The 11,012-nt window shown below is 45.7% G+C and overlaps 2 protein-coding genes across 2 annotated transcripts; one reads left to right on the top strand and one right to left on the bottom strand.

The window, feature by feature from the left end:
• The first annotated feature begins 1,125 nt into the window (after positions 1-1,125).
• CCR75_009518 (uncharacterized protein) lies at positions 1,126-3,541 on the top strand. Its single transcript, XM_067967557.1, is given in 5 exon segments — positions 1,126-1,398; positions 1,468-1,541; positions 1,604-1,880; positions 1,897-2,004; positions 2,066-3,541. The coding sequence occupies 3 exon segments, from the start codon at positions 1,716-1,718 to the stop codon at positions 2,165-2,167; spliced, it is 375 nt and encodes a 124-aa protein (XP_067817743.1). The 5' UTR covers positions 1,126-1,398; positions 1,468-1,541; positions 1,604-1,715; the 3' UTR covers positions 2,168-3,541.
• CCR75_009519 (uncharacterized protein) lies at positions 2,018-3,406 on the bottom strand (the record flags this gene model as incomplete). The annotated part of the gene is given in 4 exon segments (XM_067967558.1): positions 2,018-2,578; positions 2,664-2,894; positions 2,912-3,257; positions 3,286-3,406. 4 exon segments carry the CDS (start codon positions 3,404-3,406, stop codon positions 2,458-2,460), a joined length of 819 nt encoding a protein of 272 aa, XP_067817744.1. The 3' UTR covers positions 2,018-2,457.
• Positions 3,542-11,012: the final 7,471 nt, after the last annotated feature.

The raw sequence follows: 11,012 nt of genomic DNA, 5'->3' as shown, positions 1-11,012 counted from the left end.
TCAACATCCTCACTGTTAAAGTGGGATGGATCCTTTAGCCCTGTTAACGCGACAGCCGCAGTGGCTGTCGGCGTTCCGACTAAGGCATTAGACGCGGCCGGCGGATCAACGCGGCACATGCGCTTAGTGCGAGGTTGAGTGGGCGTCTTCGCAGACGGCCCACCAACGTGGCCCCTTTTAGGTGGCATTTTGGGCGCTGTGTATAGAAACACGTGCGCTAGAGTGATCGAGTGAACTAGCGGCGCGTAAAGCTGCTCGCAGTTCCTCTCTCTTCTTGACGAATTTAAAAATGTAAATTCGTTCTTAAAGAGGGGATGGTGTAACGGGCTATAGTTGCCCCTATGTTACACAGTCCCCGTTAAGTACACTTGGTGTACTTACACTTGGTGTACTTAAGGGGATGGTCAATTACTAAATAATAGTAATTAGACCCAACACTCGGTGCACATTTGTGACCAACCCTTGCGGATGTGATGCACATGGGTGCATTCACATTAGGAGGGATGACGCCCAGCGTCATCCGTGATGACGGCTAGCGTCATCCGTTACGCGAGGTATCTATAAAGATACGCTCGCAATACATATTAAATGATTTCTATAGAGATAACATTTTAATTGGTAAAAATAGGTATTTGTATTTAATTCTAATATAAATCAGTCTGAAAACTACTTCCTACTTGGTAAGTGCGCATGAGGAGACGGATTACCGCTCCCGTGACGACACTTAACCAGAGTTCTTAGTGTGTTGGGGGAGGTCGCTGACGCCCACCACAACTACCTCACTGCACGCAAGAGAAGCAGGTTTAACCGCTTCCTCGCTGTGCTAGGTGTGTGCCTGAGAAGAGCGTGGCCGCATTACGACGTGCCCACCTACAAGGCTTCTATCTCTTACAGATCAATGCGCAAGCCTTAGGAAGGCACTTAATGCTTTACTATCAAAATGGGAACTGCACATTATTTTATTATTTAATCTAAAACCTTGCCGTAGCTAATTTAGAATAGATTTCGGCCGCCAGATTTATATCTGCGGCGACCACATTTGTTACCCATAATAAATGGGATTTAAGTAATTAGCTATTTTAGAATAGGATAAAAGGGTATTTTACCCATAAAGCAAATGTACCACAACAACGGTTCTCCAACCGATGCGTACACTATCAATGCAGGAGGTCGATGATGAGCTCAATGCGTGGGTAGGTTTGCTCAGCTAGAGTATTTGCCGAATGCGTAACTCGCGTGAGACAGGGTCAGGAGGCTCGTTATTATTTACAGACGGATGTGCACTCGATCATTATTTACGCCGCCAAGGAATTAGAGCAAATTGACTTTATATGGGGCCGCATCCGATTGGATCGCACTGTTGCATCGCCCACTCTAAAGGCTGATATTCGTGTTGAAGTACGATTTGTGTCTGATGTGCGCTTTCTAAGCCGGCGTTATATTTGTATGACCTGTCCATTATCCTAGGGTCACCTTGTGGTCTTCACTTCGTTAGAGATCAAGTTTACCAAAGCTCAGCGCAATGTGCCGATCACCGCTACGTAGGTTGTTAAGTGGCCTTTTATACTTGGTGCTAGTGAATTGGCGTGAGATGCTTTTACAGTCTGGAGCAATATTGCGTTCTACATCAGATCATCGAATTCCATCGTCGTATCCAAAGCCAATTTGAAATATTCGGTACTCTTGAAGATTACTTAAACACACAGCGCAACGAGATGTTCAATGGCCAACCTAAGCAAGAGAATGCCGCGGTGCTTGTGGATATGTTACAACACACCTTTAAAAGCCTGTGCAGCATATGTGAAGAATTGCGGAAAACTGCCGATGTCTTGCGGCTACCCAGTCTTCGCCGATTTCCGTACTGCACTCATATTGACCACGTATGTCTTATTGGAGTGGTCATTTAATTATTGTACCATAAGTGTGAATTATTTCGCTCAGAGCTTCAAGCCTAATCTTCCACCAGAAGTTATAGTGGAGTTTTCTATATCCCGTGGTGAACTTGTACGCTACCATTTTTCCTATTGCGAAAAGTTAAGTCTTATCGTGATTTATTGATCTTTAGCTGGTCGAGGCCTTCTATCTACTAGCTTCTCAGAAAAAGACCACGAATATCAATGAGGGCTATCACCCATCGAGAAAGAATTTCATAGGCTGCATTTGGTGAGAAATCTCAGTATGTGCCAAATTTATGAATTCTTATATTTCCATTCTTTGCCCGGCAGCGTTTACCATTCTCAAAAGGTCGAAATTGTGGACTATGGACGGGCCTTGCTGCCAATTCCGCAGCTAAAGGAAATGTTTGTCCTCATTGATGAGCTGATTGCAAAGCTGGTAAAAGTCCGAGATAATGTAAAGGCTCTGATTGACTGTCACGATTGTGATGACGGTCACTTTTAGACCTATTCATATATCTGCAGAATAGCGTTTCTGAAATGGTAATTAGATTTTGATGTCCTAGAATGTTAAGCTACTTTTCTCTGCTTCCTCCATATTTATTAAAAGACTCCCCTGCTTTCGAGAATACCACCAGCCTTTTATCTTTATGTTCGATAGCGTTTTGTTTACGTACTCAACCCTGCCCAAACCGACGTAGACAATATGTTAGCTTGTCCATTACATGCACAAAGAGTTCGCCGTCACCCCACACTTTTACGTCTGACCTGCGTGCAACGATCGATCCAGCACGCAATTGTCCTAAACCCGACAACTTCAGCATCTCCATATCCACAGAGCCCGGCGTGGCGAAGCTGTAAATACCCGATCCATAAACCGACGCTTCAAGCTTCTGCAGAAATAGTTTGTTAGTGTCCATCCCAATATTTCCGGTTCTAGAAAGCGTCGTCTTCACACTGTCGGCCGCGAAATTGTCTGTGATTAGCGCAACTACACCGCTGCCAGCAACTCCTACATCCGAATTGCGTCAGGAGTCATGATAGGGATCTTCATCTGCACCAGTCCACTGCCTGTCACTTCCACATCCAATGACCCCAGTGTGGCACTGACGTTAGATTTAAAATACAGGTGACCGTCGCCAAAGCATGCGATACTGACATCGGCTTCGGTTTCTCTCACCACCGCCACATCATTATTCAGCACAACATCGCCAGCAAGGCCGTGCTTACACGACGCAGTAAATGATTTTCGAACAGTTTTTTTTTGTGTCTGCACGTAGCCTTTGCCATATGCATCCTGGCTTTTCAGGTGACGCGTTAATCCATCGTTGCGGCGAGAATAAAGCGGTTTGAAATTACAAGCTTTGTGAGACACTCAGCTTGTACGGACGTGGAGCAGTCAGGGCTGTATATTTTATCATCAAAAAGTCAAGTGCAAATTGTACTATGCCAAAAACGGCAGCCATGTCCCTAACACGACTCAAGTAAAGACCTCCGTCAGTTACAGCCATCTTAGAAAACCAGCCGCTAAAGTCTTTGCTCAGATTGCTACAATATTGCAGCCAACAGCCAGCATGGAGTCCTTAAGATTCATTCGATCAACAGTTACTTGCTGGATACGGCGATAATGGTTGAGATTCCACGAGCCACCAGCATCGATTGCAGAACTTAAGGAGCTTAAATCCAACATTTTTTTGTCACATTTGACTTGACGGATCAGTTGTAACGGGGTGTATATTTATGAAATTAACACTTATAGGTTGTTTATTAATATATTATCTAAAAGGTAGATAATATTTGGAGAATATATTTCTTTATGTCATCAAAAAGGTTGACGACGGAACTTATAATGAGTGTTGCAGCAGTTGGGAATATTTTCACTGTTGGAGCCGGCTGCGCACTCCAAAGTGTTGCAGCAGTTGGGAATATTTCACTGTTAGAGCCGGCTGCGCACTCCAACAGTGAAAATATTCCCAACTGCTGCAACACTCATTATAAGTTCCGTCGTCAACCTTTTTGATGACATAAAGAAAGCCTAAAGAGAAGATACCTTCTGCGTTGATTGGATAATTGATGAATCCTTTCAATAAATCTTTTAAAGATTCACCGGCTTTATATCGATCGTCATCCGATCGATGCACAACACGCAACAGCTTACTGTACTACACAGCCGTTGTCGGCGACACTCCACGTGTCGTCGTCTCAACTCACAATGATTTGCGTGCGCATCATGTATGAGTGTCACGATGCACCAACAAGTTGGCATCGTGGACGTGAGAAAACTTATCTCACAGTAAGTCGCGACTTTTTCTTGCCCCGCCAGTATCAGTTCGTGCGCAAGTACATTCGTGCTTGCGAGGTATGTCAACGGGTGAAGCCTAGCCCTTCATCCCGTGCACCTCTCCAACCTCTACCACTTCCGGCAGAATGTTGACAGTCCGTATCTATGGACTTGGTCTTCGGATTTTTTCCGAAGCCGATCACAAAAACAATGGAATCCTTGTTTTTGTAGACATATTCAGCAAGATGGTACATCTTGTTGCTGTCGCACCTCGCTCTATTTCTATTCGGAAGTTGCTTAACAATCTTTTTTTTCAAAGGGATATGTCGTTCGCCTACCAGAGTCAATCACGTCTCAGGGTTTTGCCCGTGTCTTTATCGACACGGTATTCAAACTCCACGGTCTACCCCGCGAACTGCTCTCCGATTGAGATCCACGGTTCACGGCGGAGTTTTGGCAATTCGTGTTCCGATTTCTCGGAACACGGCTGACTATGTCAACTTCTGATCATCCAGAAACAGATGGTCAGACGGAACGCGTAAATCGCGTCATCGAAGAGACACTTCGAGGTTACGTATAATCGTATCCGAATTGGAGCGAGTTTTTTTTCCGATGGTGTAATTCGCCATCAGTTATTCGGTGCATGCGTCTACAACGCATACACCGTTCTTCGTGAATGGCTTACGCCATCCATGCACACCCACCCAATTAGAGGGATCTTAGTTTAAGGGGGGAGTGGAGGGGGTGGACTTGCACAAGCAAAGCCATTTCTGGCTAGCTCATCACGCGTCGAAGTTACCAACGACGCGAATGACGTCGATGTCGGAGCAACCGACATCGAAGATGAGGAAGACCTCATGGCAGTGCGCACAAAGCGCACTGAACAAAGACTAAACAAATGAGTTTGCAGAAGCGTTTCTGCTAACTCGAGAATCGATAATCCGTTTCGCTCAGGATTCCATTGCTAGCGCAGTGGACCGACAGTAACGGAATGCAGACAAACATGGAAGAGCAAATGTTCATTCATTTAAAGTTAATGATCTAGTGCTACTCTCGACGGTAAAATTACCTAAGCGATTAGTCACTAATGTGGGTAGCAGTAAACTACTACCCAAGTTCATTGGTCCTTTCCGTGTACTGCATCGCAGAGGTAATGCGTACATCCTCCACCACAACCATTGGTGGATTCCCATGGTTATGGACGTTTCCTTGTGGACTACCGTGATGTGAAGGGGCAGCGAACGAGTTATATGGTTCGCTGGCGCGGTTATCCACCTTTGCATGACAGCTGGGAGCCTCGTTCCCAGCTGGTTGTTGACGTTGAGGGCCTCATCCGTCTGTATGACGAGACCCATCCAGTGGATTACAAGGTTTACTGAAAAACAAGCGCCCCTGGCGCGTGTAAATCGATGCAAAACGTCAATCGCATCGCGCATCTCGATAGATATGAGAGCCATTCCCCAGGGCGAAGAAAGGGAATAGATATTTCCTTCTACTCGCTTCGTGTTGTCAACACAACACGGACAGGGATCACCCCACGTGAGGCATCGAAGTCCCGCCTCACGTGACAACCGATGCAATTTATCCCTTGGACCGGTTAAAATTCGTTTTTCATTCATAGCGCGAATGGTGTTAGGTCTCTGAAGCAAGGCTTCGCGTCCAATGTCTTTGACATTACACATGAACGCGTTTCATCCAGGCTTCCATCTACGAGCTTTTATTTCGCTTGTTGTTGCCACTATACCATCAATCCGCTTAAGAAAAGCATCGAGATTAAAATTTAGATCAGCGCGAAATTTCTTCGCGCTGGGCTCAAGGCCATGTAGCTTTGTCGGAATAAATAAGGGATATTTATTGTGAGGAGAAGTCTCCAGATAACTTACTGGCTAGACGTTCGGGCAAAAGCCACGTTCTTTTCTCAAGGGCAAGACGAGACATTTTATTGTCTGCACTTCCCTGGTTGGTACCCACTAAAGCAGGGGTACCACAAGAACTTTTATAACGATGGCTTACGCCATCGTCATCACCACGTACATGATAAGTGCGGTTGACGGCACAGGAGACGGTGCTGGCGATGAGGAATCATCCCCATCGTCGGAATCAAACATGCTATAGCGAACGCTATCAGCACGACTACCGGATTGAGCCCCCTCATTCGAAGGCTCACCGTCAGCCGCCTGACGACGTTCAGACGAGTGTTCCGCTCTCCGTGAGTCGGCCATTTCGTCCGACTCGCATTCATAGTCGACCGCCAAAGAAGGGTCGCACTCACGTGGTGATTCACCACGTGCACCCGCAACATCGAGTGATGCCGGAGAAGATGATACCACGGCAGGCGCCTTGTTTGCCGCAAGAGACATTATTGCATCGCTCGCGGCTGTATGTACCGCAGCCGAAGGATCCTTACAATTCGCTGACCGAATGGACTCGTTTACTATACGATAGAACTAAAAATGATGGTTCTGACCAATCAACATCGTTTTTACTTAAGTAGTCTTAAAGTGACCACTCTATTCAATGACAGTCAGAGTGTTGTCGTATAAGGGGGGAAGGATGTAACGGGGTGCATGGTTACATGAAATTAACACTTAAAGGTTGTTAATAAATACATTATCTACAAGGTAGATAATACTTAGAAAAATATTACTTTAAATAGTAATATTCGGGAAGCCTATCGATTGGTAGAAATAGACCATTATATCTACTTGCTCCGCGTTCTAGTCAGCACTGGACGCGCGCAAAGAAAGAGACATATAAGACTTTATTCCATGTTTTGTATTAGTTTATAATTAAGTTAGTATTAAATAGATAGAAACAGAAGAACTTAATTATATTAAATACAGCTTACTTTTAACCCTCGTTAAAGCAAGTGCTTTAAATAGAGTCTTTCTCTGCCCGTACTGGTGTACGTGAAGTGACGTGAGGCACCACTCGCACTGAAGCAGTGCAAAGTGGACTTGTACTGAAGCAGTACAAGTTGGCAGTGCCCCGTTACATCAGTGAAGCACGAGAAGGAGCACTGATAGTATTAATAGCAGGTAATCAGATTTATTATCTATGTGTACTGTCCTCGATTGCGAAAAATGCGATGCCAAAGCGAATGTGAATGGTCTTTTTAGAAATTTATGAATTTTTATTTATAATATGGATAAATTTTATAAGACATTCCTGTTACAAGAACATTGTTTCGGGGTTTGGGCAAGTTCGCTTAATATGTTCTTCCTGTTTACAGTTGTTGCACTTCCGCTTTTGTTGCTGTGATACTTAAACATTCTCAAAAAGGGATGAGTCCCGGCGCGTAGATCGCTGCGATCCTGAAGGGGGACTACCGCGTGTAGGAACGTCATTTGGATCGTCTACTTCAAAATTTTCCGTAGCATTTAAGCCCACCAGTACTGTATGTAGCTGCTTTCGCTGGTGCGAAACAATTCTTGCATGGTGACGCACAATCGATTCGGTTGTGTTGATAACACGTGTCCCACTGGTGTAGGCGCTTAAAGAAAATGCTGTTGCAAACATCAATGGCGGTCAAAGTCAGAAACTGCCAGCTAAGTAGTGTAGCGGAGCTGCCTCGCTCCTGTTGTCATAGGAAGACTTTTAGACTCAGAGGAAGAGTTTAGACTCGGGGAGTCATTCATGTAAACTTATGGGTTTAAGAACTCAGGAAGTCGTTCAAGCGTTTACAGTTTAATGAATTCTAGTTCAAGGAATTTAGGGGGTCATAGAACCAGTGTTCGAGTGTATGAAACTTAGAAAGGCTTCTGTCTCTCACAGATCAATGCGCAAGCCTTAGGAAGGCACTAGATGCTTTAAGATCAAAAATGGAACTGCACTTTATTTAATTATTTGATCTAAGACCTCTATATCTAGGGGCGACCACATTTGTTACCCATTATATGAGATTTAAGTAATTAACTGTTTAGAATAAGATAAAAGGGTATTTTACCCATAAAGTGAATGTACCACAACAACGGTTTTCCAAGCAATGTGTGCCCCATTACACCCTCCCCCACCCTCTCCCATCAGACTGTTGACACCGACTGACAACATTCGCTTCATTTCCTCTGAGGTTGGAACATAAGCAACTTACCGTTTGGTTGTGTTTGCGTTCATTTGTCCCATGGCAATTAAGCGTGAGTCATAGATCTTAGCACCTTCCTCGACGATGAGGAAATGGTGGACGTTGAAAGTCACACTCCATCAGAGGATGAAGAACAAGAGCGTCGCTTTTACACGTATTCTCCTCCGGATGAAAGTCGGCGGGCCCCAAATCCACTCTCAAAACGTGGTGCCGCTGATGTCGTAGCTGCATTGAGCATGACACAGGACCCTAAGTCAAACAGTAATACGAATCCGCTCGATGAAGAGCAAGAGCGGGCAATCCTCATATAGGAACAAGCTCGTCACCAAGCTGCCGAGATAGCGAAAGCTTGAGCTCATAGTGAACACAGATTCACCCCACTCGGTGCGGAAGAGCGTCTCAAATAGATCGTGGGTCACAGCTTGGCCATTTGGATTTCCGGTCCAACGGCGAGGACACCAGAGGAGATCGCTGCTCGCGACGCTCTTCATGAGCGATACTTTACGCCAAATGTAATGATGACGCGAAATCAGTATCTGACGCGTTTATGTGATCAAGTCCGTGGGGCTTCGGTGACCTCAATGATGGATATTTCGATCGTTCTGTATCCAAACGAATCAAAAAGCGGGAACGAAGTTTCATTTGAGAACTGAGTAGATCGGGCCCACCGCCTTCGTAATATTTGGAATATTAGAGAGTCTGCGGACGTGGCTGATGTTCGTTTGGATCGGAAGCTTCGCTTTCATTTTGCCAAGCTTAATGCCAAAGGTCAGTTACGTTCGGCATTTATGCCACAAAACGAAGAAAGCTCTAGCCGATATTTCAGTGCTTCGGCTGACCGTACAACCATGGATCAAAGCCGCACTGAGGCTATAGATCAACCTAATCCCACTTCTAGTGGTGGAAGTGTCGTTTAATGCGAGTTGACCCTGAGCTTAACGCTCAAAAACGTCAACAACGTACGGGCAATCTTGCCGAAAAGGTACCTCAAACTCCCAAGAGTTTTCGGAAAAGGGGTACCTCAGCCACTTCACCAGATTCTGGTATTGGCCTTTTCGACGACGTCACTTTAAAATTTTCTCCACGTGAAACTGAAGGTTCCCTCGCGCATCAAGCAGCGCGGGAGGGGACAGAAATTTCGGCGGAAGCATTTGATGCTCTAAGGCATGAGGTGCAACTTCTTCGGGAGGTCCTTGCTCGGGTTGAGAGCTCTTTTAAGGCAGTTCAGAACCGTTTTTCGACGCTACAGCGTCAGCAACCTCGTTTAGAGCGCCAGCTGGACATCCTGGTGAGGATGCAGAACTTTGGGGCACGATCGCCTATCTCGGTGCAAGCGCCTTCAAGTCCACGTGAGAAGGGTCCCGATATGGCTTAAGCAAGTTAACGTAGAACACTGGGTGTGTACGCAGCTCAACAGGAAGGTTTAGCGTATAAGCTAGGCCTTTATTGGCCACGACCGTAAATGGTCCAATAAAACGGGGGCGCAATTTGGTCTTGAAGACCGCGGAAACCAAGTTGGTAGGAATTTTTTTTAGCGTTTAGTAAAACTCGGTCTCCGACCATATAAGAATTTATACGGCTTCTGCCTTTGGCATCTGCTTGTTCTTTTTGTTTTTCTTGGCTATCAGCCATCGTATCCCTTATATATTTTAGACACTAAATTGCGTCGCGAGAAACTCGCTTCCTTGTTGCCGACCGGTAACAGGGCTGATATCAGCAAGCCTATCGGCTTATTCTCTCCCACCAAGCCCTGAACCTCGCATGGGTATCGTTAATGGAACGCGTCGGTGGGTGAGACCGTTGACATAGAACGGGGTCTAGCCTGTAGAGGCATGGACAGCGTTATTTGACGCAAACTCCACCACTGGGAGCATTGAGCTCCAGCGCTTTGGTGTCTGAGTATACACACTGCGTAAAATGTCTTCAATGACGCGATTGACACATTCAGTTTGACCATCGGTCTGCGGATGGTCCGCAGTGGACATATCCAAACTGGTGCCGAGCACTCGGAAAGTTGATTTTCAGAATTTACCCGTGAAACGGGGGTCCCGATCAGAGACAATTGCCACTGGTAAACCGTGTTGTCGAAACACGCGATCAATAAACAGCCTTGCTGTACCTTCACCATCAACGGAATCCGGCACGGCCTCTTAGTGAGCTATTTTGCTCAAACGGTAAAAAAACACCACTTTGCCAGAGTTACCGGCCGAGTCTTTCGGTAGACCGAAAACAAAATCTATAGTAATGGACTTTCAACACCCTATCGGTACGGGCAGACTTGCCAGTGACGCAGCAGCATGCGCCGAGGATTTAACCCGTTGGCAAGTTTCGCATGTGCGAACGTATGTGCTGACCCATTTATAAAGTTTGGGCCTCCAAGTATATCTGGCTTACAGAGCCGTAGGTCTCTTCTTTGCCGAGATGACCACAAAGGACAGTATCGTTTGCCTCATAGAGGATTCGGTACTTCAAATACTCATCATGAGGAACAACGCCACCCGGAGGGCCCGCAGTGTCTGTGCAATAAAGCAACAGGTCGTTATCGATAGAAAATCGAAATTACCTTGCACGCAAACGTGCCGACAATTTTATAACCCGATTCAGTGCTCGTTAGAGTGATCCTTGGCGTAAGTCGAACGAATTAATTCAGTAATAGGCAACATGATAGTCGTTAAATGAGAGAGCTCACAATCCGGCCTGTGTGATAACTCATCAGCCAAAGCATTCTACTTGCCAGGATTATACTTCACCTCGA

Source organism: Bremia lactucae, linkage group LG11, assembly GCF_004359215.1.
Source record: "Bremia lactucae strain SF5 linkage group LG11, whole genome shotgun sequence".
NCBI classification, from domain to species: domain Eukaryota; phylum Oomycota; class Peronosporomycetes; order Peronosporales; family Peronosporaceae; genus Bremia; species Bremia lactucae.
This window is presented reverse-complemented; position numbering and strand designations above follow the sequence as displayed.

What these genes read in the sequence shown, in the direction of transcription:
- CCR75_009518 (XM_067967557.1), top strand. Translation starts at nt 1,716, where the DNA reads ATGTTCAATGGCCAACCTAAGCAAGAGAATGCCGCGGTGCTTGTGGAT. An exon ending in CTATATCCCGTGGTGAACTT is followed by an intron (nt 2,005 to 2,065) that starts GTACGCTACCAT and finishes ATTGATCTTTAG; the next exon opens with CTGGTCGAGGCCTTCTATCT.